Here is a 26404-nt window from a genome sequence, read left to right on the forward strand (position 1 = left end):
CTCTGTGTAGCCCTGGCTGTACCAGACCTCACTCGGTAGACCAGGCTGGCCTTGAACTCTCAGATCCGCCTGCCTCTGAGAATTTTGTTTTTAAATTGTGTTCCTATAGTCACACTAGAGGGTCTTCTAAAGCCTGACTTGGTTTTTACAGTTTGCTCATGCAGTAGGATGTCATTTTTCTGAGTCTGTTCAGCCTTTAGCCTTCATCTGCCCTGCCCTTCGCTGGCCTTGCTCATCTTACACTCGGGAGATGGAAGGAAAACAGGCGCACCTGGGACTGTCTGGTTCAGATTTAGGTGTTTTGTTTTTTTTTTTTTTGAGACAATACTTGCTATGAAGATTGGAATTGAGATGTCATATACAGAAGGCTAGCTGGTCATATTGGAATCATGGATAGGAGGCTCAATAGGGTTTCTCAGTGTAACCTTGGGTGTCCTTCTGTAAACCAGGCTGGCCTTGAACTCAAAGAGATCCACCTGCCTCTGCCTCTCTTAGTGCTGGTATTAAAGGCTTGTACTACCACCACCCAGCTTGCCTTGTTTATATTTGTTAAAGAAAATTTATCTAGTTCATTCTAGTCCTGATTTAACATAACCACTGTACCTAAATGTGCTCTTTAGGTTATCTGTAAATGTAAAGTAAAAAAAAAAAATTGTGCCCAGCAGTGGTGGTGCACACCTTTTAATCCAACCCTGCCCTGAAAAGCTTTAAAAAATGTATTTTATATGTATGAGAGCTTTGTTTATATGTATGCATGTATGTGTACCCAAACACGTGCCAAGTTCCCATGAGGTCTGGAGACCTGGAGTTAGGGATGGTTGTGAACCATCATGTGTGTGCTGGGGAGGCCCAAGAATTCTTAACTGCGGAGCTATCCTGATGGTCCCAAATTAATTAAAAGTGCTAGACCCTCGTGTCTCCCTAGCAGTCACGCGTGCACACAGAGCCACGAAGCTGTTTGCAGAGCCATATTGAATGCTCCACTCAGGGCTGGCTACCCCTTCCTGCTCCAGGCTTGGGCCTGGTCTCCTTAGGCTGACAGGAATGTTTGGTCTTTTCCAGCAGCAGTTCCTGGCCTGGCTACCTTGGACTTCTGGGACCCTGGGACCCTGAAGAGGCACATTTGAAATGTTAATAGCCCCAGGCCTTGCTCCCCCACCCCCAGCCCCATTTCCTCCCACTGTCTGCCTATTGCCCTCAATCTAATGGAAGAAAAATGGCCGGTCCTGTTTTACCCCACACTTCCGTGATTACCAGAAAGGGCGGATGGGTGTAGCGTTCATGCGTCCTATTGCTGCTTATCCGGGTTTCCTCCTTTGAGTTTTCTGCTCAGCATACTTTGGCCAACTTCTTACTCTTTTTAGAAATTACATCTTGTTTATTTTTCCATACATGGAGGCCAGAGGACAGTTTGAGGGAGCTTGTTTTCGCCTTTCACCGTGTGGGTCTTGAGGGTTGAACTCAGGTTGGCAGGCTTAGCACCAAGCTTCTACCTGTTGAGCTATCTTGCCGGCCCAGTAAGTCTCCCCTACCAAAGACAGGAACCTATCCTGGAACTAACTCACAGATCTGCCTGCCTCTCACTCCACGAGTGCTGGGATTTAAGGCTTGTGCTACCATCACTACTCCCAGTAAGTGGGGTGGGTTTTTTTTAAAGGTTTATTTATTTTTAATTTTTTTTAAACTTTTATGTGCATTGGTGTTTTTCCTATATGTGTTTCTGAGTACGCATCCTGGTGGGTGTGGATCCTGCAGAACCAGACAGTTGTGAGCTGCCATGTGGGTGCTGGGAATTGAACCCAGGTCCTTTCAAAGACCAGCCAGTGTTCTCAGCTGCTGAGCCATCGTCATTCCAGCCCCCAACGGGTGGGTCTTAATGGTAGAAATTGCCATGGCCTGGCTCACTGCTGATGGGTGCAGGATGTCTCTACCTGAAAAGCCACATCCTCTCCAAGGAAACCCCATTCTGTCCCCTCCCCCATGGTGAACATTTGCTGTTTCTGGGCCACAAGGCAAATGGCCAGGGCACATTGTTTTTACTGAGCAGATACCCGCTGGGAGGCGAATTCCTCGAGGACTGCCTGGAAAATGTGGAGGTGAAGTCCATTCCATCGGTGGTTTCCACCGAGTGTCCGCCTTGCCTAACTCCCTCCTGGTGTCTGAGGGACGCAGAGACCCAGAGACTGCCGTCTGGGGACCGTCGTTTGCGTCACCGGATTACGGGAAGACTGCTGGTCAGCAGCATTTGGCCTGAGTCATTGGTAAAAGTGCTCTGCGTTTACATTAGAGTAGGGTTTTAAAAGTTACCAGAAAGGCAGCTTTTGTGACGTTCCAGAGGTGTCCGCAGGGCAGGGCAGGGCAGGGGAGCCAGAGCAGCCAGAGCAGCCAGAGCCTTTGGAACTGACAGTGGATTTTCTGTAGTGGCCATTGATTGGGTCTGAGCACTTAGTTGCCTAGGCAACCAGGTGGCTTCCTTTCAGCAAATGTTGCATTTTGGCTTCTTAACAAGAATGTAAACTGTGCAGAAGATGAAATGGGGCCAGTTAGCAGGCATTCTACCAACAGAGCTACTTCCTGGTCCCCATCAGGGCAGCTTTGCCGTGGACCAGCTATTGTAAGTGTCTTTCAGAATAGCCTTCCGCTGGTGATGAGGTCCCAGGGGAAGTGACCTGATCGTACCAGTGGGGGCACGTGACTCCCTGATCTTTACAGGAGGCTGCAGGCTGCTTCCTTCCTGCAGGGTCCAGAGCCCTTCTCCCACCCCACAAGGCTGGCTGTGGAGGAAGGCTTCCTCACCAGCCCTTTTGGACCGGGAAGAGTGGCATCCTCTGCTTTGTTCCCCACCTACAGTCTAGGGGAACTGATTGGGTGGTACCCAGGAAAGGGATGAAGAGCCACGGTGGTGGTGGTGGGGTCCCCAAAAGACCTGGGAGCTTTTGAGTAGATGGGCCTTTGGAAATCTGGAAAATGCCTGGGCAGTTAGACCTCATCTACAGTAGCCGTTCAGTTCAGCAGCGTCAGATTAATTAGATTGGCTGAAGGAAGCTGTTTGGTTCCACTGAATATTTGTTTGATTAAGCTAATTACATTATTTGAGAGAAGGTTTCATACGTGCTATCTGTGTGAGTCCCAGATTATTCTTGAATTTGTGGCAATCCTCCTGCTTCAACCTCTTTAGGGCTGGGAAATTAGCTACTGTGTCTTGCTGGGCTGTCCTGTGTGCTCTTAGAGAAGAGAACCAGGCAGGTGTGTGGGTCCCCACCAAAGCCCAGGTGTCTTTAGCTGTCCGCCTTCTCCCCTCTGTGCCACCACCATAGACCCAGCAGTCTCCTGCATTCTCTGGTGGAATCTCCCTGAATCATCCCCTGTGGTGCTGTGACGCTGGGCTGCTGTTTGAACAGCCCCACCTTCCAGGCTTTGAAGGGCAGGCAAGTGTGAGTGTTTGCCCGAGTTACCGAAAAGCCAGTGCGCAGCAGAAATACAAAGGAGACCCTCGGGAAGCAGTTAATGATTAAATCCAGGGCTTTGGACCTGGTTTCCTCCCTTGCTTCTTCCTGAACTTTGCTCCCTCACGCCCTGGGACTCACCCCACATCAGCCAGCTTGCTGCTTGCAGACCTTGGTTTGAGTTGCTACTGGAACCCTTTCTTGGCCTTTCTTCCTGCACCCAGAGAATGGGGTTCTTCGTACCTCATGTCCTGTACCTCATGTCCTTGTGGCCTTTTCTTTCCTGCTGATCTGCATGTCCTGCTGTATGAATTCTCTGGGGCTTTGCTCCCCAAAAGCTTGAATAGTAGCTGTCCTGCAGTGTGGGACAGGATGGCCTGCTTGTCTTGGATGGATGGTGTCGTGAAAGCCCGGCCCTGCCCCTTAGGTGCACGTATACCTGGCTGTGACTAGACCTAAAACACTCTAAATTGTACATAGCCAGTTAGTTAGCTTTTGTCCTGACTTCTGGGTTTCCTGGGGATGGGTGTGTGTGAGCGCTTTGGCCTGCTCCTGTGGAGGACCTCTGCTTCTTAATAGGCTTAAGTTGGGACTTGCCTTAATTCCCAACTTTTTCCTTTTAAGGTGTGTCTATGTCCCCACAGTTTATCCTGAAAACCTCCTGATTAGGTCCTGATACTACATTTAGCCCCTTCCAGCACAAATGGTAGAACAATAAGTTGTCCTCATTATTCCTGTATGTGTGTTGTGTGCCATGTTCGGGATGGTGCCTGACATTTTGTGTGACAGCTTCGTTTAGAACCCTGAATGGGTTCCCTACTTTATCTCCAGAGCCCCAAGTATCCTTGAGGAGGACCAGGGTTAGCCTCAAGGCTTTCTGACCCCTCCCACCCCTGCATGCCTAGGGCAAGGGAGGAAGCTTGCCCTAGGCACACATGGGCTGAGGGGAGGGGGCAGTGAGTCACTGAGGAAGAGCTTCTGCTTTCTCTGGCTCCCAGGGCTGCAACACAGGTTTGTGTGGATGATGACCCTCCCAATCTATTCCTGTCTCTGGAGCTGAGCCAGGAGGACACAGATTCTAACACTAGAAGAGGATTTTACGGTTCAGTTCTGGGTGTGCATGCATGATTTTTATTTATTTGTTTGGTTGTTTGAAACTGGGTCCTTTAGGAAGTTGTCTTTGATCTCAATTTGTATTCTGGGCTGGCCTTGAACTGAGATCCTCTTGCCTCTGCCTCCAGTGCAGGGATTGGAAAAAAGCATGCCAGCTGGGCAGTCGTGGCACACCTTTAATCCAGCACCCTAGGGAGGCGGAGGCAGAGGCAGGTGGATTTCAGTGAGTTTGAGGCCAGCCTGGTCTTCAAAGTGAGTTCTAGGACAGGCAGGACTGTTAACACAGAGAAACCCTGTCTTGACAAAACAATAAAACAAGCATGCCACCAGTATCCAGCCTAGCTGGATTGGAACTCCAGAACCTCGTCCCTCCACCATGAAAACCTTTGTGTGACTTCTGGAGACCTCAGGGCTCAGAGAAATCAGTTCAGGGCAGGGTGGGATGGGGTGCCTGACAGATCTACACCTGCCGTCTTCTGGTTCAGCATGTGTGACTTTGTTCCCTGCTGTGGGAATGTGGGTGAGGGTTGGTTTTGTACTGATTGTGTATTATGGCGTAATTGTGTGTCCAACATCCCCAACGCTTTACTCCGATCTCTATCTATTTAAGAGACCATCCCAGTTAGCATGCTTCTTAATCTTTTTTTTTATTATTATTATTTAAATTTTCTGTGTGGCATTTTACCAGCATGGGTATCTACACACCATCTGGAGACAGTACCTGTAGAGGTCAGAAGAGGGTATTGGACTAGAGTTAGGGACCCTGGTGAGTAGTATTGAGCTCAGGTCCTGGAAAAGCAGCAGTTAACCACTGAGCCATCTCTCGGGCTCTCTCCTACTCTCCTTGGCTCAGCTTGCCTGTATCTGTAAATTTTTGTCTCCACCTGATGTGGTGGCATGGGCTGGTGCCACCCTGCCAAGGTGGCAGAGAGAAGCCAGGAAGTTGGAGGGAGTTAGTCAAGGCTAGCTTCAAGCTACCTGGGGGTTTTCAAGACATTGGTTGTGTTGTGTATGAATCCCAACATTTTGGAGGCAGAGTTGGTTTAAAGCCAACCTGAGTGTGACCGTTTCTCAAAAAAACAAAACAAAAACTTCTTTTTTTTTCCTGTAACCTACATTTCTTTTTTTTTTTTTTTTTTTTGGTTTTTTTGAGACAGGGTTTCTTTGTGGTTTTGGAGCCTGTCCTGGAACTAGCTCTTGTAGACCAGGCTGGTCTCGAACTCACAGAGTAACCTACATTTCTTAAGCTTGAGTAAAGCTGATAAAATAAGTTTTAAATAAAGTTGAAATTTGAGCTGATTGTGGTGGAATATTCGGGAGGCAGAGGCAGTCGGATCTGAGTTCAAAGCCAGCCTGCTCTGTACACAATGACTGCCAGAGCTATAGAATAATACCCTGTCTCAAAACAAATGACAAAAGGGTACAATTTGAAGGATTATGTATTTATTGCCCAGTGTAAGGATTGTTTTTGATCCAGCAAAACTGTCCGATGGAATGTAAAAGAATTAGGCCATTGTGCCGGCACAGCACTTGGCAAACAAACGCTAAATCCTCCAGTGCTGGCCGGTCTGTACTTGGACAGAGTCCAGACCCGTGCCAAGGGGCGGGCCAAGAGGACTTGGTAAAATTGCCACACGTGGAAAAGTCAAAGCACGAGAGCTCTCGTAGCCGCCTCCTCCCTTTGCCAAGGCCCTGGCCAGGTGTAGGCCATTCTGACGATGTTACCCCTACCCCCACCCTAGAACCTTCTATTCTGCAGTTTGGTACAACATGAAACCCCTTCTTGAGAGGTGGGAGGAAGTGGTTAATCCCCACTTCCTTCCCTGGAGTTTTATTAGCCTCTGGGAGCCTGCCTTACTCTGCCTTAATGGTCATAAATGACCCTCTCCTCTGAAGGCTGGGCCAGGCCCCTCTGATTCTGTGTCTGAACCCCAAGCGGTTTGGCGCTTATTAAGTACCTTTTGATGGTAGTACCATTGGTCTTCTGTGGCTGGGAGGTGGAGGGGAAGCTTCAGCATCACCACCGAGGTGGCTAGAAGGCCAGCTGGGAACATGACATGACCAGCCTGGGGCTGCAGGGTTGTCAGTTACTGGAATATGAATGGGGGACAGGCAGAGCTTCCAGCTCTCCATATCTGGCCTGAGAGGTGGAGGTTGTGGCGAAGGAGAATAAATAGCAGGGCTTGGAAGACCCGGGACTCAGCGCGGCAGTCGCCACCTGTCCGCTAATAGGTCTCTCTTTCTCTGCCGGCTAGTCTTCCTGCCAGGAAGCAGGCTTCGTGCGCCTGCGTGCTCACCCTGTTGCCCTGCTGGGTTTGAGAGCAGATGCGGAAGAGGCATTCCCTCCAGCCTGTTCTCTGAAGAGTCTTCCCAAAAGTCCTTCTGAATTTAATGTTGTACAAGTAACTCCAGGCTGTGTGTCCTGGCTAAACACTATGTGCTCCAGTGCAATATAAGGTGTCAGAAAAACTGAGAGTCCTTCCCTTCCCATTCCCTTTCTTCATGACAATGCATAGGTTGGCCTCGAACTGAGAGCAATCCTGTCTTGACTTTTTTATAGGCATACACTACCTTGTTTGTTTAGGAGTCTCTCTTTCTCTCTCTCTCCCCTCCCTTCCTCTTTTGTTTTTTCATGACAGGATTTCTCTGTGTAGCCTGCTGTCCTCTGTAGACCAGGCTGGCCTCGAACTCACAGAGATCCACCAGTCTCTACCTCCCAAGTGCTGTGCACCAGCACCACCCGGCATTGCTTGCTTGTCCTATTTCTTACGTTCTTGATCAGTGCTATCCCTTGCATCCGTATTCCCTCTTTGTTCTGAGGCCAGAGGATGTTTTCAGTGTCCCTGACCTGGTCGAGCAGCAGGTTTGCAGCAGGCCCTCTGGTACTGGCACCTGCCACCCCATGCACATTTGCAGGGAGTCTTTTTTTTTTTTAAATTTATTTATTTATTATGTATACAGTGTTCTGTCTGTCTGTATGCTTGCTGGCCAGAAGAGGGCACCAGATCTCATTACAGATGGTTGTGAGCCACCATGTGGTTGCTGGGAATTGAACTCAGAACCTCTGGAAGAGCAGTCAGTGCTCTCAACCTCTGAGCTATCTCTCCAGCCCCTGCAGGGAGTCTTGATTTGGGATTCTTAGGGGTATGAGCATTTCTTAAATACTCTAGACACTGTGTGTAGCCTGGCATTGTCTAAGATGGCATTATAGGTTTCTAGCATTTACACATTCAACCCTGTGTGTAAATTGCCTTGGGATCTTTTTGACTGTGTCTGAGTGCCTTTTTAAAGACACTGCCTTGGGCAAAACTTGCACTGTTTAAAATGAGGGTGGAGCTCTAAAAACCACAGAGAAACCATGTCTCAAAAAGCCAAAAAAAATAAAAAAATAAAAAATTAAAATGAGGGTGGAGACTAGCCATCAAGTCCCTCCCTCCTTCCTCCTTCCTTCCCTCATGAGAAATGTCTGAGTAGAAAATTAATTGGGCTAATTTTTAGTTCTCCCTTTTTTTTCCTTCTTTTGGTTTTTCGAGACAGGAGTTTTTTGTGTAACAACCCTGGCTGTCCTGGAACTAACTCTTGTAGACCAGGCTGGCCTCGAACTCACAAAGAGCCGCCTCTCTGCCTCCCGAGTGCTGGGGTTAAAGGTGTGCGCCACCGCGCCCGACTCACATTGATAACTCATACAATGTCATGTGTCCCGAGCGTGACTGTCAGCGGTGCTGCACAGGAAACTATGTATTATTATATAAGTGTGCATACTCTAGTGTTAAGTTCCGAGGACAGCTCTGGGGAGTCATTTGCCTTCATTGGGGGTTCCAGGAACTCATAGTATCAGACTTTTTATATACTGAGCCATCTTGCCTGGCTCTCAGCTTTCTCAAAAATAAATAAATAAATGAATAAAAAATGCATTTTGAGACAGGGCCTTGTTCTAGCTCCTGGTGTCCTGAGTGTTTGCAGTGCTGGGTATTGAAATCAAGGTCTTTTTGTTGTTGTTTTGTTTTGTGTTTTTTTTTTCCAAGACAAGGTTTCTCTGTAGCCTGTCCTGGTCTAACGCACACCAGGCAAATGTCGAGCCTCTGAGTCACATCTGCAGCATCATAGTGCAAGTGAGATGCAGCCTTTGCTTTTTTCAGTACGTGGTTTATTTCCCTCAGCTTTCACCACGGCCTCTAGTTTGATGTAGGCTGTCACAGATGATGGAGTTTCTTGCCGGGCAGTCATGGTGCACACGGGCAGAGGCCCGTGGATCTCTGAATTCCAGGACAGACAGGGCTACACAGAGAAGAGACCCTATCTCAAACAAACAGAAAACGTGATAGATGGAATATCTTTGAAGAGATGGTATAAAGAGTGCTGGCGGAAGAATAACTGGCTTAGTTGGTGGTGTTTGTCGTAGAATCCTGAGGGCCTGAGTTCAGATCCCCAGCACCACATCAGAGCTGGACACAGTGGCATGTCTAACGGGGAGCTGGAGACAGTCAGCATTAACCTGGCCTCTACACACAGGCACACAAACACCCACATACCACAGAACATAAAAGTGCAGGGATAGGCCGGTTGGCGGCGGCGCACGCCTTTAATCACAGCACTTGCGAAGCAGGGGCAGGCCGATCTCTGAGTTTGAGATCAGTCTGGTCTACCAGAGTTCCAGGACAGGCTTAAAAGCTACTGAGAAACCCTGTCTCGAAAAACAAACAACAACAAAAAAGTGCAAATTAAGAGCTGGACTTGGCTGGTGGTGTGTTGCCTTGCACCTGTGGTAATCTCAGCACTTGGGGTCTGAGGCCATATTACCAGGAGATCAGGGTAGCCTGGGCTAGAAAAGCCAGTCTGTAAAAGGCTTTAGAAGTGATCGCATGTGACTGTTTCCTTTGTCCACTTACTGACTGCCCTGTAGGCCGATGACTGGTCTTGTGAGTGTTGTTGTCCTGATGAATGCTTTCAAACACGCTCTTAAGTCTGGTCATAGCATAATAGTGCTTTAGTGTTTTGAGAGACCCTTACACTGTCTTTCTGAGCAAGCACCTAGGCCAGGGCTGTGCTCTGCTTTTATGCATTTGCCAAGTGTGCCTCCTGCCTCTGAGCTTTGTTCTCTGTACTCAGTTGCATTCGGCCTTCTTCCCCTGGGACACTTGGGTACCCCGGCAGCTGAGGTTTGCCCTGGACCTGCCTTCTCCATCCACTCCATATGGAGCTCTGTTCGTTCTCTCTCTCTCTCTCTCTCTCTCTCTCTCTCTCTCTCTCTCTCTCTCTCTCTCTCTTTTCCTCTCTCTTCCTCTCTCTCCCTCTCTCTCCCTCTCTCTTCCTCTCTTCCCCTTTCTCTCCTCTCTCTCCCTTCCCCCCTCTCTCCCTCTCCCTCTCTTCCTCTCTCTCCCTTTCTCTCCTCTCTCTCCTCTCCCCCACCCCTCTCCCTCTCTCTCCCTCTCTGTCCTAATGGGACACTCTAAAAACTTACCAGAGAGCATGGAGGAGCTTCTGCTCCTTGCTGCATGTGAGCTTGGCTCTCCTAGTCCTTGGATTCTTGGTTGACAGGCTCATACCTCTGGTGTCCTGCATGCAAGCACAGGACAGTCTCCAGCTGTGCTCCTGGGCCTGGGGCGTGTTCCTCCCTGCCCTCTTGTTCTGGGGTCAGAGGAATCCTGCCTAGGGAGTTCTGCAGGGTCTGGCCTGCCAGCTCTTATCTTGTCTCCAGAAGTCAGCTGGCCTTGCACTGTCAGCCCAGCAGCACAGCCGCGTGGCGCCACTCTGAGGTTGAGTCTCCAGGCCAGGCCGTGCAGCTGGGGCAGTCCCCTCCTAAGAAAGGACACTTGCTGATTCTCACGCTTAGCACTTACACAGCAAACATTCTCCTCATACTAATATTTGGGCAATTGTGCCTGGGAGTGTGTGTAGTTTTGTACCAGGCAGTGCCTTTTCATCCCCTGCCATTACCCTCTTTGGGTTTTTGTTTGTTTGTTTGTTTTTGGGACACTAAGTAGCCCATCCTGGCTGTCCTAGACTAAGCAGACAAGGCTGGGCTTGAACTCGGAGGTCTTCCTACCTGTTTCCAAGTAGTGGGATTCCATGTATACCCTCATACCTGTCAAGTCTAAGAATGTTGGAAAAAGGGGTCTTGGGTTGGGAAAGCAGGACTGAAAACTTTAGGGACGAGTAAGGAGGTGCTCTTGGCAAATCCTATGGAGGCCTCAGCACATTCTTGGTTTTTTTGGCGGGGGGCGGGGGGGGTTGGCGCTTTAGATTGTCAGCCTGGCTACAATCTCCCTCTGATACCCGGGAGTGGTGTTTTTTGTTATGTGATTGAGCCAGGGCCTTGGGTACACAAAACTACTGTCAGTGTGTTCTGAATTCAGCAAGCACAAGGCCACCTAGGACTTATTAAAAATTGAGCCAGTCTAGACTCCATTATGTAGCCCAAGCTGGCCTGGGACTTCTGTTTCTGTTGCATTGGCCTCCTAACTGCTAGGTACACTCTGCCCGACTGGAAAGGTTATGTTTGTAAGAGATTAGAGCACCCACGGGTCACAACCCTTTGGGGGGACAAATGACCATTCACAAGGGTCACCTGAGACCGTCGAGAAGCAGGTATTTACATGACCATTCATTACAGTTGTGAAGTAGTAACAAAGAATCCCAGCATTAGGAAGGTTGAGAACTACTGGATTAGAGAAAGGATCCTGGATAGGACCACGTAAACAAGAAATTACTCCTGCTTAGCCTGTGGCTGTTTTTCCCCAGTCCTCCAGTGGGATACATTAAGGGCCCTTATGACTGATAGGCAGGATCTCTAGCACCAGGCTGGCCTGAAACACAGATTTGTGCACACGTACGGGGGTTGGCAGGTCCCTGAAATCATCAAAAGTCTTTGCTCTGTGCAGATGTTTTAATTGCTTGCTTGGTTTTGAGACAGACCCTGGCAAGTTTGGAACTCAGTATGTAAAGGCCTCAGACTCAAGAGACTCGCCCGCCTCTGCCTCTCAAGTGTTGGGGTTAAAGGCGTGCACCATCACCAAGGGCTTCTGTCTAGCTAGATGGTAAGGTTTTGTGGCTCAAAATAATCTTGGAGTTTACTTCTGCCTTCCTAAAACAAGGTATCTATCTGTTTTATTTCAAAAGTGGAACAAAACCAAAGGCCTAGCATTCCCCCAACACGTAACTTCCCAAGCAGCTCTTTATTGGTCCTTTGGTTCCTCTTTGTAACCCTGGCTGCCCTGGAACTTCCTCTGTAGATAGAGCTGGGTGGCCTCAAACTCACACCCACCTCTCTCTACCTTCCCACTGCTCAGATGAAGAACATTCTGCTTTTAGAGGATCCCAGGTTTGATTCCCAGCACCCACGGTGTCTCCAGCTGGGGTCCAGAGGCTTCTGAGCACCAGAGAGGCACATGGAATACCACACCATGCCTCCATGGTTCACATGGAGATGAAGCACGATTTTTTTTTTCTGTTTTGGAATATATAAATGATTTTTGTTGAAATACATAGAAAGTTGAATTCATATCCCACGATGAGACTACTCCCAAATATTCATTTTTGTTTTTTAACTGTGGTCCTGCCAGCCTGGAACATGATATTTAGACCAAACGGGCCTGGAACTTACATATAGAGATGCCTGCCTCTGCTTCAAGTTTTGGGATTAAAGGTGTGCACCACTACACCCGGTTAGATTTATTTATGTCCTGTCTCTCCCCCCCCCCCCCCCACCGGGTTTCTGTGTAGCTTTGGAGCCTGTCCTGGAACTAGCTCTTGTAGACCAGGCTGGCCTCGAACTCACAGAGATCAGACTGCCTCTGCCTCCCGAGTGCTGGGATTAAAGGCACGTGCCACCACCACCAGGCTTATTTATGTTTTCTTTAATGTGTGTGCATGTTTTGAGGAGCATGCCAGGTCCCCTGGAACTGGACTGAGATGGTGAGCAGCACTAGGAACCAGCCGGGTCCTCTCCGAAAGCAGTTGGGGTTCCTCACCTGACTTCACTCAGGCACATTCGCAGGTCTGAATTTCAAGCCACCGTTAGTGAAAGTCATATAGGCTTGATGGAGCTGATTTGAATGATTGTGTCCACCAGGGGAGGTGTCCAGGTGGCTTAGGTCTCTGGCTGGCCACATCTTCCTTAGTCCTGGTGATGGGAATCTGACAGCTCACCAACAGGAGGCTGTTGACTACCCTTAGCTAACAATTTGAAGGAGCCAGAAAATAGGGCCTGGAGGAGAGTGGGCTGCCCTCACTGTCCAGTCTTAGAAGAACGTATTTTCTTGGGGTCAGCGAGCTCTGGCCTGAGCATGTGCCTGGAAGTCTTCCTCTAGTGAGGCTAGGAACAAAGGCACGGCTCTGGGCCAGCTGCCATCTTGGGCCAGTCATTTCATCAAGATCTTGTGCTTTGGACTATCAATTGATCATCTATTCCCAGGGGCGGTAGCCTTTTGGATTCTGGCAGCAGGATAGTGTTGTGGCCTGGGCTGGAGCATCTGGGGCACCTCTTGGAAAAGGACAGTGAGGGCGGTGTCCTGGTCTCTGACCAAAGGGAGTGTGGGGGTTGGGTCTCTCCAGCGTCTCCATTTCTGCTGCTGACTTTCACCCCCGAGGGGTTGTTGAGAAATCTGAGGTATTGGGAGCAGTATTGCAGGAGGCAAGAATGCAGCATGATAAGAGAGGAGCCTAGACCTGGGAATGGGACCAGGCTGACAACACCTGGCCGGACATCTCACCCTACCAAGCTCTGGAGATAAGCCGTCGATGTCAGGCCTGTTTACCCAAGAGGAATTTACTCTCGACCTGTTTGTAACAGAATGGGGAGCCACTGGGCTGTCGACTTCAACAAAGAAGTAGTCTTTGGTTGTGGCGATGGTTGGACCGCAGGAGCCTCACTGGCTCGGTCTGGAGAGGAGTCGTGTTACAGCCTGCCGAGGCAGAGGAGCCCACTGGTCTCTGCCATGACCTGGGGCCGCCTCCTAATTGTGGCCTTGAGCAGACTAAATGGTGTACGGCCATTCTTCATCCATGAAACAGCAGGGGTGACAGCAGTCACCTCAGTAGTGACCAGGGCGGAGCAGTGCCAGGGCTCAGCCCTGCTATGTGACCGCTTGCCCGCCGGTAAATATACACTGCGTCTGATAAAGCTGGGGTAAATGGCCCTCACGGTCACTAAGAAAACGTTTCTGTATGTGAAACTCAAACGTGTTGAGATAGGCCACACTGTGTAGTCCTGGCTTGGCTGTCCTTGGAGTTAATGTAGACCAGGCTGGCCTCAATCTCACACATCCATCTGCCTCTGCTTCCCGAGTGCCACCACCCAGCAGCCTCTTCTGGCCTTAAAAATGAAGAAACAAGATGGTGGCTTGTCCTGTCCCAGGCTAGCTGTTCGGAATGCTGAGACTGGAGGGTGGAAGACCACCTGGGTAACTCCGGAAAGGGAAACGAGGCTGTGGGTGTTAGTGGCATTGCTCAGCCAGAGGTAGACTACTTGCCTGAGTGCCATGTTCCCAGTCCTGGTTTCATTCTTTGTGCGGTTCCTAAGCTGTGTGAGGAGGAAGTGTTGGTATCGGCCTTTAACCTTCCTCAGTTATCACATTTTACCAAAATAGCTTTACAGAAAGAAATTCAAAAACATTGCTTAGGCTGTGAGGACTAGGAAGCTACGCATGGCACACGGGTATTGGGGAGTCTGACTTTTCCACTAAGGCTGGGGTAAGGGTGGGAGCTGCACCCCGTTTTGATGGAATTGGCTGAGTAGACAGGGCTAGGGAGAAGCCTTGAGTGTACTCTCAGGTAGCATACAGTAGACAAGGCTACTCATGGGACGTAGCTTAGAGGACTGTGCCCCAGCCACAGTGTCTGATCCCAACACTTGAGAGGCAGAGGAGGACGGTATGAGGTCCAGCACTCACTCACACCTGCCCTGTCTGCTCCCTGTACTGTGCCACACTACAGCTGTTATCTGTACAGGTGGCAAGGCCTGGCCACGAGGGCAGGAGAGAGCTTTTTAGGGTGAAGCCTGAAGGTTCTCTTTCCCGCCTGGAGCGAGTTCCCTAACACAGCCTACATTTTTATCCATGCTTCCTAGTGGACTAGCTGGGTATGTCATTTCTGCCGGGCCTGCCCTCTCTTACTCCTCCTGGCTTTGTTGTGTATAGGGATTCTGTGTGCCTTGCAGTCGCTATAGATAGTAAAGTCGCCTCTCAGTCTGGGGACTCCCCATCAAATGGCTGAGAAGGTAAGGGGACATTGACTCTTTCCTGCCGCAATTTTACTTTTCCAGCCTGTTTTACTAAATTAAATCGTTGTTTACTGAAAACCGTTGTTTCCTTCGTTCTATTTCTCAAGTATTTATTGAGGGTGGGACTACCAGATGGTTTCTGGGGCTACACTTAACTAGTGAACAAAACACAGCCTTGTTTAAATTCTAGGGCGGCGCGCGTGCACACACACACACACACACACACACACACACACGGATCTAATGACTCCTCAGTGGGATAATCACTTGAGCTGAAGGCCAGCCAAGACAACTAAGGGAGACCCCACCCAAGACAAAGAAGGGAATGGAACTGAGGTGAACCAGTACCACGCGCAGTAGCCGGAAGTGTTTGAGGAAGCCATGTTGTGCCTGGAGCCAGGCAGCCACATAAATAGAAGGTGGGTGCTACCCTCCCGTGGACTAACCAGGAGGATTTAAGTAGGTGGTCGCAGTGCACACAGTGTAAGAAAGAATCCCAAAGACAGTGGGGTGGCATCCCATGGAACCCACCCTGCTGAATGAGCAGGGCCTGTTCAGCTCTGGTGCTGACCAACAGGCAGGCCAGGTGGGCGCTAACTTGCTTTTTCCAAGCACAGGGACAGGAATTGCATGCATGAAAGGTCTTAGGCCTTTTAAAGGGCTCTGTCCTCTGCATGGGGAGAGATTGCAGGGGCAAAAAAACCAAAAAACTAAACAGCCTGTTACTGTTCTGGGAAGTGATATGGAACAGCGTCTGCTCTTGGAAGCTTCCCCCTTCATCTCTGCTTGCACATGTGACTAAAGTCAGACTCACCCCCCCCCCAGCATGGTACCCCAGGCCCAATTTTTTTTTTTTGTCCCCGAACTGGTTTGCTGGACTGTGACCCGAGCACATACGTGGAAGGACGGAGCCCAGCACAGTGAGGAAAGGTGCAGGGTTAGAATCTGCCATCAGGAACGATCGGCCACTGTGTGGTTCCTCAGTGGAGATGGGCAGCTGCTGGCCTGCAAAGAAGCTGGGCCACCGCAGTGTCAGAGGGTGTCAGTCAGCACACCTCTCCTGGTGGCAGCCCCTGGGGTCTCTGAGCATTCTTTCCAGCAGGCAAGCAGAAGACTTAGGCTGGAGAATGGAAAGGTCTTGTGGGTGCCTCCTTCCCCAAACAAAGTCTCCCTAGCTCAGGCTGGCCTTGAGTCTGTAAACCTCTGCCCCTCCCTCCTTCACTTTCCAAGTGTTGGGATTCCAGGCGCACGGGCCACCACATCTGCTTAGGTGATACTGGGCTTTGCGCGTGTAAGGCCACTGAGCACTAAACTAGTGGAGCCGCATCTCTGGCCTTGGGGCCACCCCTGCCTTCCTGACACACTAAAGCTTGTCACTTAGCCCCTTTTAAGTTGTGGGACACAAGCATGCATTCCCAGCCTCAGAAGGCGCTCGCGCGCTCACCCTCCCTTCCTCCCTCCCTCCCTCCCTCCCTCCCTCCCTCCCTCCCTCCCTCCCTCCCTCCCTCCCAGTCTGTGTTTGTGTGTGGTGTGTGTACCTCTGCGTGTGTAGTGTGTGTGTACCTCTGCGTAGTCCAGGCTGGCCTTGAATTTTCTGACTGAGGATGACCTTGAACCTCTGGACCTGCTGCCGGGATTCTTGTGTGTTAGTCAAGATTCAGCTGAGCTGCATCTCCAGCCCTTGTCGTGTGTGTTCTGTCTCACCCTTTTCTCACGTCTCTGCTAGTCCCTATAGAAGTAACATTCATCAGTACAAGACCAAATGCAGGGGCTCCAGGAACCCCCAGAAACTCTCTGAAGGTTGTTGTGCTTAGTTTTCTTCTGAAGCTTTAGATTATTGCCCCGATCCAGCTAGTTTTAACTAGCTTAGCTTCTTTTTTACAGGGCAGGGTCTCTCTGCGAATGTAGCCCTGACTGTCCTGGAGCTTACTTGCTCTGTGCTGTCTTCTAACTCACAGATTGATCCCCCAGCCTCTGCCTTCCAAGGACTGGGATTACAGGAGTGTGGCATCACTGCCCAGCTCTGGTTTATTAGCTTTTATTCCACCCCGGCCGACCTGATTTTCTTTTTTCTCACTCCTTTCTTCCCTTCCTCTCCTGCCTGTTTTCCTCTAGACATCCCTCCACTTCCCTTCCCCTCTTCCCCTCCCTCTGAGGTGATGCTATCTGGGAAAGTGGAGAGGGAAGAGAGGCTCTGTCAGCACCTCTAAGGCTGAGCAGGGGTCCTCAAGTGCCCCTTTCTCAGTTACGTTAATTAGCCGTTAATTAGCCGGCACTAGGTCATTTGAGGAGGTTCTTCACCTACACATTACACACGCCCATGGTCCAGCACCGAGACTGAGCTGGGATCTCATCTGAGACATGACATTCATTCTTTATTTTCCCAGTAAAACAAGCCAGGTTTGGTGGTGTAAAACGATAATCCCAGCACTTGGGAAGTTGATGGTTTGGGCTTCCTGACTTTCTGGGGGGTAGATGAGGAGGTTCTGCTAGGGAATGATTGGCTGCTGGTTCTGTTTTTGTTTTGTGTTTGGTAATGTCTCAAGCTGAAGGCAGGATGGCCTGAGATTAGCCCAGGTTGACCCCCGAACCTCACAGCAATCCCCCTGCCTTAGTCGTCCTGATTGCTAGGGTTCTAGGCCATACCATAGCCAGCCTAGCTTCTATTTTTGTTCTTGAGGTTGGGGTCTATCTCAGTCCCGCTTCCTGGGACATGTCCTGTGAGAGGCCGCATGGAGTCGGCTGTGAAATAGTCCCCTTCACAGTTACACAGAGTCCTGTAAATAACAAGATTTAGAACAATACTTACAGTGCCAATGAATGTGTTCTGTAACCAGGGACTGAGGGCTCTCAGGGAAGGAACCAGCCAGAGGCAACCGTGTAATGGAAGAGCCCAGCTACAAGGACGTGGAAGTTAGTGCAAAGATGGTCCTGTTACATTTGACAGGAAGGCTACTAGCTGTATGTATGTATGTATGTACGTACATACTTATCTATGTGTGTATCTATGTATGTATGTATGTGGAAGGGGGTATGTGCAGGTGTCCTGGGAAGCCAGAGTCATTGGATCCCCTGGAACTAGAATTACAGGACCTGAGCTCCCAATTGAACTCCCTGCAAGAGCAGTACTGGCTCTTAACTGCTGAAACATCTCGCCAGCTTCTTTTTTTTTTTTTTTTAATTTTCAAGACAGGGTTTCTTCGTAGCTTTTTGGTTCCTATCCTGGAACTAGCTCTTCTAGACCAGGCTGGCCTCGAACTCACAGAGATCCGCCTGCCTCTGCCCCCGGAGTGCTGGGATTAAAGGCGTGCACCACCATCGCCCGGCTAGCCGTCTTCTTAAAAAAAAAAAAATGACAAAACTGATTGCATTGTTTGCATGCGTGCATGCGACTCATTAAGTTATACCCCATGCCCTGTTGGTATCTGATTTTTTTTTCCTTTCTCCTCATCTTGGCCAGTTTGTGTGCTTTCTCTTGCTTTCCTCTCCACTGCCCCCACCAGCCAGGCAGCAGGCATCGGAAGGAAGCTTTGGCTACTTGAGGGGGTGAAAGGGTTCAGGTGCGCAGTGTCCCCTTACGAGGAAGGGAGGGGGCTGAGTTTCAGGCCACCAATGGAGTCCTCTCTGTTCTACAGTCAGTCCAGTGCCCTGCTTGCCTTAAACTCAGCTGACTTAACTACACCTGCTCTCACAGCCCTGGAGGCCACGGGAACGGAGACTCAGATATCCTTCCCTGAGGTGGGCCTGATTTGAAAGTCTATAATTTACATGCGCGGTGATCTCTGCGTTTGCACAGATCTCTCTTATTTCCGCCTGGAAGCCGCATTAAACTGCTCATTAGAACTCCAGAGGTCAGATGCTTGCCGGGCAGCAGCTGGGACGCTAATGATTTCATAGGCTCTGTGCGACCCCCTGGCCAAGGGTGCTGTAAATCGGACTGGGGATTCTAATTTTTAAAATTTTTAAAAATTTTCTTCCCAAGCCTCCAGGAAGTTGGTCCTTGCTTGCCTTGGGTGAGATAGAACTTAAGATAGTATTTAAAGTGAGGAGGGGTAGGGAGGGGGCGAGCAAGAGCTAATGGGACATCATGGACAGACTGGTGGCAGGCCATTTGAAGAGATTTTGTGGGGCCACCAGAGCTAACTCATTTCGTGTTCCTTATTATAGAGAGTGCTGCTGAGGAGTCTGAGTCCCACCCTGTCCTGTTGTTAGACATCTCCCTGGTGGAATTTGGGATATATACCAAATTTTTAGGGTTTGTTATTAATATTTTTGGTTTTATTTACATGTGTAGGTTTGCACACCATGTGTGTGCCTAGTTCCTAGTGAGGTCAGAAGAGGACATTGAATCCCCCAGAGCTAGTGTTTGGGGGTTGGGAGCTCGTTTGGTTATGTTCCTCTGTGACCCACCTCTCTCTCTGGGTGATGGTGTTAAAGCCCTCAGCCCTGTTTCCTCGTGCTTGTTTCTGCTTTATACCTCGCTGTACCCATCTTGAGTGGAGTGACGCTGTACACCCTCTTTGGATTCCAGCTCTTCTCCCCAGGATGAGGGTTGCCTGTTTAGCTAATCTTTGTAGTTGACTGAAGCAGTAACCCATTTCCTATTTACCTCTTGTGTGTGCTCACATAGCACGCTTCGCTAGCCGATGGGGAGTTTTTAGTTATTTATGGCCTTTATGTTTTGAGACTGGGTTTCACTATGTAGCTCTGGTTGGTTGGGAACTCAAAATGTAAGACTAAGTTGGCTTCGACTTACCTCTGCCTTCCAGCTGCTGGAACCAAAGGTGTTCTGGCACAGTTTTCTTTCTTTGTTTGTTTTTTTGTTTGAGACTTGATCCCTGCAACCTTCAACCCGGACTGGCCTGGAACTTGCTTAGGATGACCTTGGAAATTTTGTCTCCACTGGAGTGCTGGGGTCAAAGGTGTGCACCACCACTAGTCCACGCGTGCGTCACAGCACTCAAGTATGCCTTAGAGATCAGGTCCAGCTTGTGGGAGAGAGTCTCTTCTTTTTTACTCATAGTACAGGATTCGAACTCCGGTCCTCAGATGGTGGTGAGCAGCCCACATCTCTACTGAGGCATCTCACAACCCCATTTGTGTTTATAAAACACTGAACAAGCTGCGAGGTGGTGGCGCGCGACTTTATTCCAATCGTAGCAGAGGCCGGTGGGTCTCTGGGAGTTCAAGGCCAGCCAGGACTGTTACAGAGAAACCCAGTCTCAGAAAACCAAATAACCTGAAAACAACACTCTTCAACAATGTTATTCATGTAAAGAAATTATGGGACCGGGCCTGGTTGTGTCAAATCCCAGCACCTCCGGTGGATTTGGTGCTAGCCTAGTCTACATAATGAGTTCCAGGAGTATATATAGTACTCAGTCTCAACACATCCCCACCCCAAAAATAAACAAATTTGGGTCTTTTTGAAAAAGCAGTGCAGAGTTAACCACAGAGCCATCTCTTCACATTCTAATTTTTATTACCAAGTTCTGGCTATAATTTGTTCATGTAACAAACACTCCGAAACTATTCAGGAATGAAGGAGTATTCCGAGGACATTTTAGAAGGTTTAGCAAGTGAAGACCCAAGCACCAGTATGCCAGCACTTTGGTCAGGACAGGAACAGGAGATGAAGCGGGTTTCAGGCTAGCCTGGGTTACAGTATCTGATCTGAGTTGAGCAGGACCGCAGGTGGGAGCTCACCCCGCGTGTGCAAGGCCCAGCGTGTGCAAGGCCCAGCGTGTGCAAGGCCCAGCGTGTGCAAGGCCCAGCGTGTGCAAGGCCCAGCGTGTGCAAGGCCCAGCGTGTGCAAGGCCCAGCGTGTGCAAGGCCCAGCGTGTGCAAGGCCCAGCGTGTGCAAGGCGTGGATTCCAACCTTAGCACTATGCTAGAATACGGGGTACTTTGAGAGATTGTTAGAAATCAGGCAACAGACTGGAGGGTTGTTTTGTTTGTTTGAAAAGTTGGTCTCAGCTGGGTGGTGGTATATGTCTTTAATCTCAGCTCTTGAGAGGTTTGAGGCCAATCTGGTCTGGGTTTTCTTATTATTTTATGTGTGTAGATATTTTGCATGCTATGTGCTAAGTTGGGAGGCTAAGGAAGGGCGTAAGAGTTGGCCCTTAATGGCAGAGCCATCCTCCAGCCCAGGTTTGTTTCTGTTGTTTATATATTGAGACAGTTTTCATGCAGTCCAGACAGATATTTAATTCTAGACCAACTGCCTCTATCCCCCCCATCCCTACCCCCACCCATTGCTGGGGTGCTGGGGTTGCTGAAGTTTCCCGCCAACCTCAGTAGGCATTCTCCCGCCCCCAAATTTCCCCTATTCAGGGCTCAAGGCAGCACGTGCCATGGCTGTCGAGAGAGAGAGAGAGAGAGAGAGAGAGAGAGAGAGAGAGAGAGAGAGAGAGAGAGAGAGAGAGAGAGAGAGAGAGAGAGATTCCATTTCAGGATGGAAAAGAATGATTCGGTTCTACAGTTGGAAGCCAGCACTGGCAATACAGTGAGGCCAGTCCTTTTGTTTGTTGAGAGACAGGGATTTTCATAGCCCTGGCTGACCCAGGAACTTGCTATGTGAGATCCTCCTGCTTCTGACTCTACCAAGTTCTGGGACTAAAAGCATGCGCCAGCCACCACATCCTAGCAGCAGCGTTGTGAGTTGCCCTTCTTCCTGCAAAGTGGTTGCATTGCTTCCTTCGCTCTCTCCCCAGGCTTCCCAGCCCCAGAGGGCTTGCTTGCCCTTTGGTTTAAGAGTTCTCCTCTCGCTTTCTTTCTGTGAACGCTTGTTTGTGGTGTGTGCGCCCCTGCAGAAGTTGGAAGACGACTTGCTGGAGTCATGGGTCCCTGAGCTCAAACTCCGGTGGCCAGGCTTGGCCACCTCACCAGCCCAGCCGTAAAGCCTGGTTTTGGTGTTCTTTAGATGTTTTTCATGGTTCCGGAGCGCGGCTTATGATTTTTAAAGTGAGTTTCCGATGTCCATGTGCGGCCAAGGATTGGGCTTTTGTGCTTGCTGCCTGATACTTCAGGAATGGGAGGTGGTCACTGACCAGTGTGTGCTTGAGACTTTGTTCTGTGAGAGACCAAGCAACTGTCCTGAGCCATTTTAAGGAATACTGTACTTAAATTTTTTTTAAGTAAGTAAAACAATAAACAGTGGTTGTCACTGTGCCCAAGCTAAGGCGTCTTGACAAACTTGAAACCACGTGGTGATTGCAGCTGCCCTTCCCCCTTTCTCACTGATTCACTGATGTGGGTCGCTGTGTTTGGGAACTATTGCCCGCGTTTCCCCAACGTGTCCCCGGATGTGTGTGTCCCAGCTGGTGCTGGATGGTGGGGGGAGGGAGAAAGCTATACACACAGTATCTTGTTCACCAACAAAGCCTTTTCTTTCAGAAGGTACCCTGGCCAGCCTGCCTACCTTGTGTTGTTATTTATTTATTTTTCTTTAGCCTCCCCCACCCCCTGTTCCTTTCCTGCTGGGCCCGCATTCCTGGGTCTTTGTCTCTGCTTGGTATTTTAGAAATTTTGGGAGAGGAAGGCCGGGAGGGGTGGGACGTTCTAGAAGCTGGGGGCAGGGAAGGGGGTGGTCACTGGGAGGGTCAGAGGTCAGGCCAGCTCCATTTAGCTAGAGCAGCCAGATTGTCGCCAGGCCTGAGGGGGCGTGTCCATGCATCTGCCAGGGTAGCCCTAAACAGGCAGCACGAAGGCCCTGGAATTCTTGCCACTAGGGGACTCCACTTCTCTTCCTGCTCCCTAGTAGGGGCTGTCACTTTGGAGGTCACTGGCTCCTCTACCTAGCCCAGTCTATTCCTTGTTTTTTTTTTCTTAAACATTGGCTCCAAGGATACCCCCCCCAAGTATATTTTTAAACTACATTTATTTTATTTTTTTAGAGGCAGGGTATGTGGAGAGCAGGATTAACTTGGTGGAGTCTGATCTCTTCTCCATGTGTGGGTCCTGGGAACAGACTCAGGTTGTCAGGCTTGCCAGCAGGCGTTTAACCCAGAGTCATCTCCCCAGCCCCAAGTCTATTTCTTTAATCGTCTGACTTTTGAAAGTTTCCCGGTGCTATTCCTTCCCTGTTGATCGCATGTCTTTAGTTCTAAAGCTCTGCTTCCCCCTTCTTGGAAATGGCAGGTGAGTAAACCTGGAAGGCTTCCAAATTTCAACTCCCGCTCCTAACTAGAAGACTTAAAAATCGATCTTGTTTCACGGTCTTTTGAAGATGTAGTTTATTTGTTATAAACATGCCGAGGCTGTCCTGAGCATCTGTGGATTCCTCTTGACTGCCGCTGCCCCTCCCCGCTCCAGCTTGTCTACCCTGGCTCCTTGGACGCGCTCCCATTCACTTGGGATAGGATTCCGGGCCGCGTTTTACTAGGACTCCCTTGTCTCATTGGATGCTTTTGGGCTCTTCGCGTCTATTCTCCTGACAGCACTGTGGGTTCTGACTGGGATTTCTCTTCCCTAGAGTCCTTCCAGGTTTCTGTAAGGCCGGGGGTGGGGAGGGTCTCTTAGACCTGGCATTGCATAAGCCCTGTTGTAGGGCTGACAAGCCTAAAGGCCTGGGAGTTTCTTAACATGCGGACGATTGCACAGCACCATTTCTTATCTCAGCCCAGAATTACTTGAAAGCCCTTTGCTTCCTGTTGTCCAGTTCCCAGACAGGCTGGTTCCTGGGATTTTGAAGGTTGGAAAAGGTCTCCTGAGGGACCTCACCAGACCCCATTTGTTTCTCAGATTAGAAGCTCAAGCACGCCAGAGGAAGCCGCAGGGCAGGTGGTCCAGGCTCAGAAGCCGGGGGTGGGGTGGGGGTGCCTCTCTTTCGTTGTAGAGAGCTCTGTAGACTCACCTCTGGTGCTTTGGTCAGTCTGCATAGCCATCCCAGAGTTGCTTGGCGAAGAAGGGGCAAGACCTTAGCCCATTCTGTTTTAATTTAAAAGGCACCTTCTGGTGGGAGGTTTTCACACTTCGCTCTCGGCAGATGGAGCCCAGGGGAGGAATGCATGTAGCAGGAAAGCCCAGCCCAGCAGAACTTTCTCACCACACTGCAGCCTGCGAGGGAGGGATTGCTCCCGGTTATTCAGCTCAGCTTCTTTGGGTTGGCCATTTAGAAGTTGTCTTGGATTTTTAGATTCGCTAACAAGGAGGACATGTCTGGAGGGTTAGCTTGCTTAAAACATCGCATCACTGCCTGGTTATAGCCTACTGTGTTGGTTAAAAAGTGACCCAAAGTGATCGCAATCACATTTCCTTGTTCAGACTCCATTCCTCTATGAGATTAAGAAGAATATCTTGGGGTACAGGCATGTTTCACCCCACCAGGCACCTGTGGGGGCAGCAGATGGGCATGGGAGACAACAGACACTCACTGTGGTTCTTTCTCAGCCCCGGACCTTCTGGCTTTAAAACCTGTCGCCCAGCTTTTCCTGGATTCTGGGTCCATTAGAGCCTGGCCCCTTCCAGGATCCGGACAAGATGGAGTGTTTTGTCATGTGTTTGGGTAGCCAGCCCGTTGCTCGACTTGGAGTGTGCCCGCTGTGTGGTCTCCACACCACCTCCTGTCTTCACGTGGAGATTTAAGTGTGTTGCTGCGTGTGGCGAAGAATGCAGCTTACGCATTGATTCCTTGTGTCGCGTGTCAGCTTCCCCCGCCCCCAGCTGCTCTTGAAATCAACCCAGCGGAGGATCACAGAGGGAGGAGAGTGGCTGGTCTCCATGCCGAGCCCTCTCCTGAGAGCCTCTTGCCTGTCAGCAGCTGAAGGCTGTCCAGGGCTTCTCTTCACCCAAGCACACGAACTCTTAGGGAACGCTGATCCCCTGGCCTGGCTGCCTCCCAGGTTCAACTGCTTGGAATAATTTGTCAGAGGGAAGAAAGCCAAGAGACAGGCTGATGTTAACGTTCCTCCCGTAGCTCACTCAAGTGCTCAGGAGACAGACAAGTGCTGGCCATCCCGGCTGAGGGCTTAGAAGAGGGGTACATACTACCTCTTGATCTTGCTTCACGATCTTGCTTCACGTACAGGAGTGGCTACAAAAGCTTCATTCTTTTTTTCACTCAGACTTTTAACCACAGACAAGAGATTCATAGAACCTTCCATATCATTCTGTTGAGACACAGGGAGACCCCCTTCTTCCCCACCCGTATGCCAGCAGGGCTACCCTATATGATCCCCGACTTTGCTGTCCAGCACTTGGGTGGGGATTCCCCTCTGGTCCGAGGCAATAGGCATCAAGTGTGCACCTATGGCAGTCTTGTCTGTCTTGATGAGGGAGGGGGCGCTCCATGTTTGGAGGAGGACTGTTTGAATCTAGAGTTAGGGCTACGCTACCTCGCGTGCTCACACTTGTGTTTCTGGTCCTCAGGTTCTGCATCTGTACTGCGACACCTGCTCTGTTCCCATCTGCAGAGAGTGCACGCTGGGCCGCCACGGGGGTCACAGCTTCGCCTACCTCCAGGATGCCCTCCAGGACTCGCGGGCACTCACCATCCAGCTGCTGGCTGATGCCCAGCAGGGCCGCCAAGCTATCCAGGTCAGTTGTCCACTCAAAGGGACTGTAGTGTGTGACACCCAAGCAGCCAAGGTCTCTGGAGGGCTCCCAACAGTGTCCAGAGGATGGCAGATGCATGGTTAGCTTTGCCGAGGTTTGGTTCTGCTTTCCCGAGTTAGCAAGCATTGGTTTCCGTTTGGACTGCAGGCTGTGCGCCTGATGCTCTTTAGGCACAGGTATTTGATACACAGATTTACTTATTGAAAGCTGAGATCTGAACACAGGAGTCTTGAACTGTCCCTGGGTCATAAAGCCCTTGAATTCCCTTGAATTCCCATCATTCCTTCCTTTTATGGTTGGGGAGGGACATGTGTGACATTTTGACAGCTGCTGAGTTCTACAGTGTTAAGCAGTGGTGTATTATACATGGCTGATTGATGTTAATTCTTCCTGTCTATTGTTCTACGTGACAAGCGTTTAGGAAATTTTGACACGTTTTCCATGAATATGAGTTCGAAAGACTAGAAACACTGCTACATTTCCAGCCAAAATTGTATGGGAAGCTCGTTTAGGTACAGTTTTGAATCATTTAGGCTAAAAAATGTTTTAAGTCATCTTGTGTGGGGGTATACTACAGATTTGAGAGTGCCCTGTTGACAGTTTGGCAGGGGTTTGATTCACCTCACTCTTGCAGAGCTGGGTTACAGATCGTGCACAGTCACCCCTGGCTGAGTTTGCTGCAGGTCACTGAATCAGATTTTCAGCAGCCGACAGGTTTGTGTGTGTGGCATCTGCGTTGTCTTTTCTGATTGATTAGACTTTTTTTCCATCTCCTGATGTTTAAATACAGGTTAAAGAATATATTTCTGGAATGATAGTTCCTACCAGCAGAATTGGTACTTTATCAGTCTGTTTTTGAAGAGATTTTTACTTCCTATGTGTTTGTCTCTGTGTGCAGTGCTCTTGGAAGCCAGAAGAGGGCATCAGGTTGTTCCAGGAACTGGGAGTTCCCAATGGTTAAAAGCTGTCCAGTAGACACTGGGAACCGAACCTGGGCTCTCTGTGAGAGGAGCCAGTGCTGTTCATGATGATCCCCCTCTCCATCTTTTAAAATGCCTGCACATCTGAGGGG

At 49.8% G+C, this 26404-nt stretch overlaps 1 protein-coding gene across 1 annotated transcript in view; it reads left to right on the forward strand.

The window, feature by feature from the left end:
- The window catches only part of Trim71 (tripartite motif containing 71), a 46971-nt gene that overhangs the window by 11693 nt on the left and 8874 nt on the right, over positions 1-26404 (forward strand). Inside the window, exon 2 of the mRNA XM_075967689.1 lies at positions 25147-25314. Coding sequence (XP_075823804.1) covers positions 25147-25314 — 168 coding nt within the window. The remainder of the gene's footprint in view (positions 1-25146; positions 25315-26404) is intronic.

This window comes from Microtus pennsylvanicus, chromosome 3 (genome assembly GCF_037038515.1).
Source record: "Microtus pennsylvanicus isolate mMicPen1 chromosome 3, mMicPen1.hap1, whole genome shotgun sequence".
NCBI classification, from domain to species: Eukaryota; Metazoa; Chordata; class Mammalia; order Rodentia; family Cricetidae; genus Microtus; species Microtus pennsylvanicus.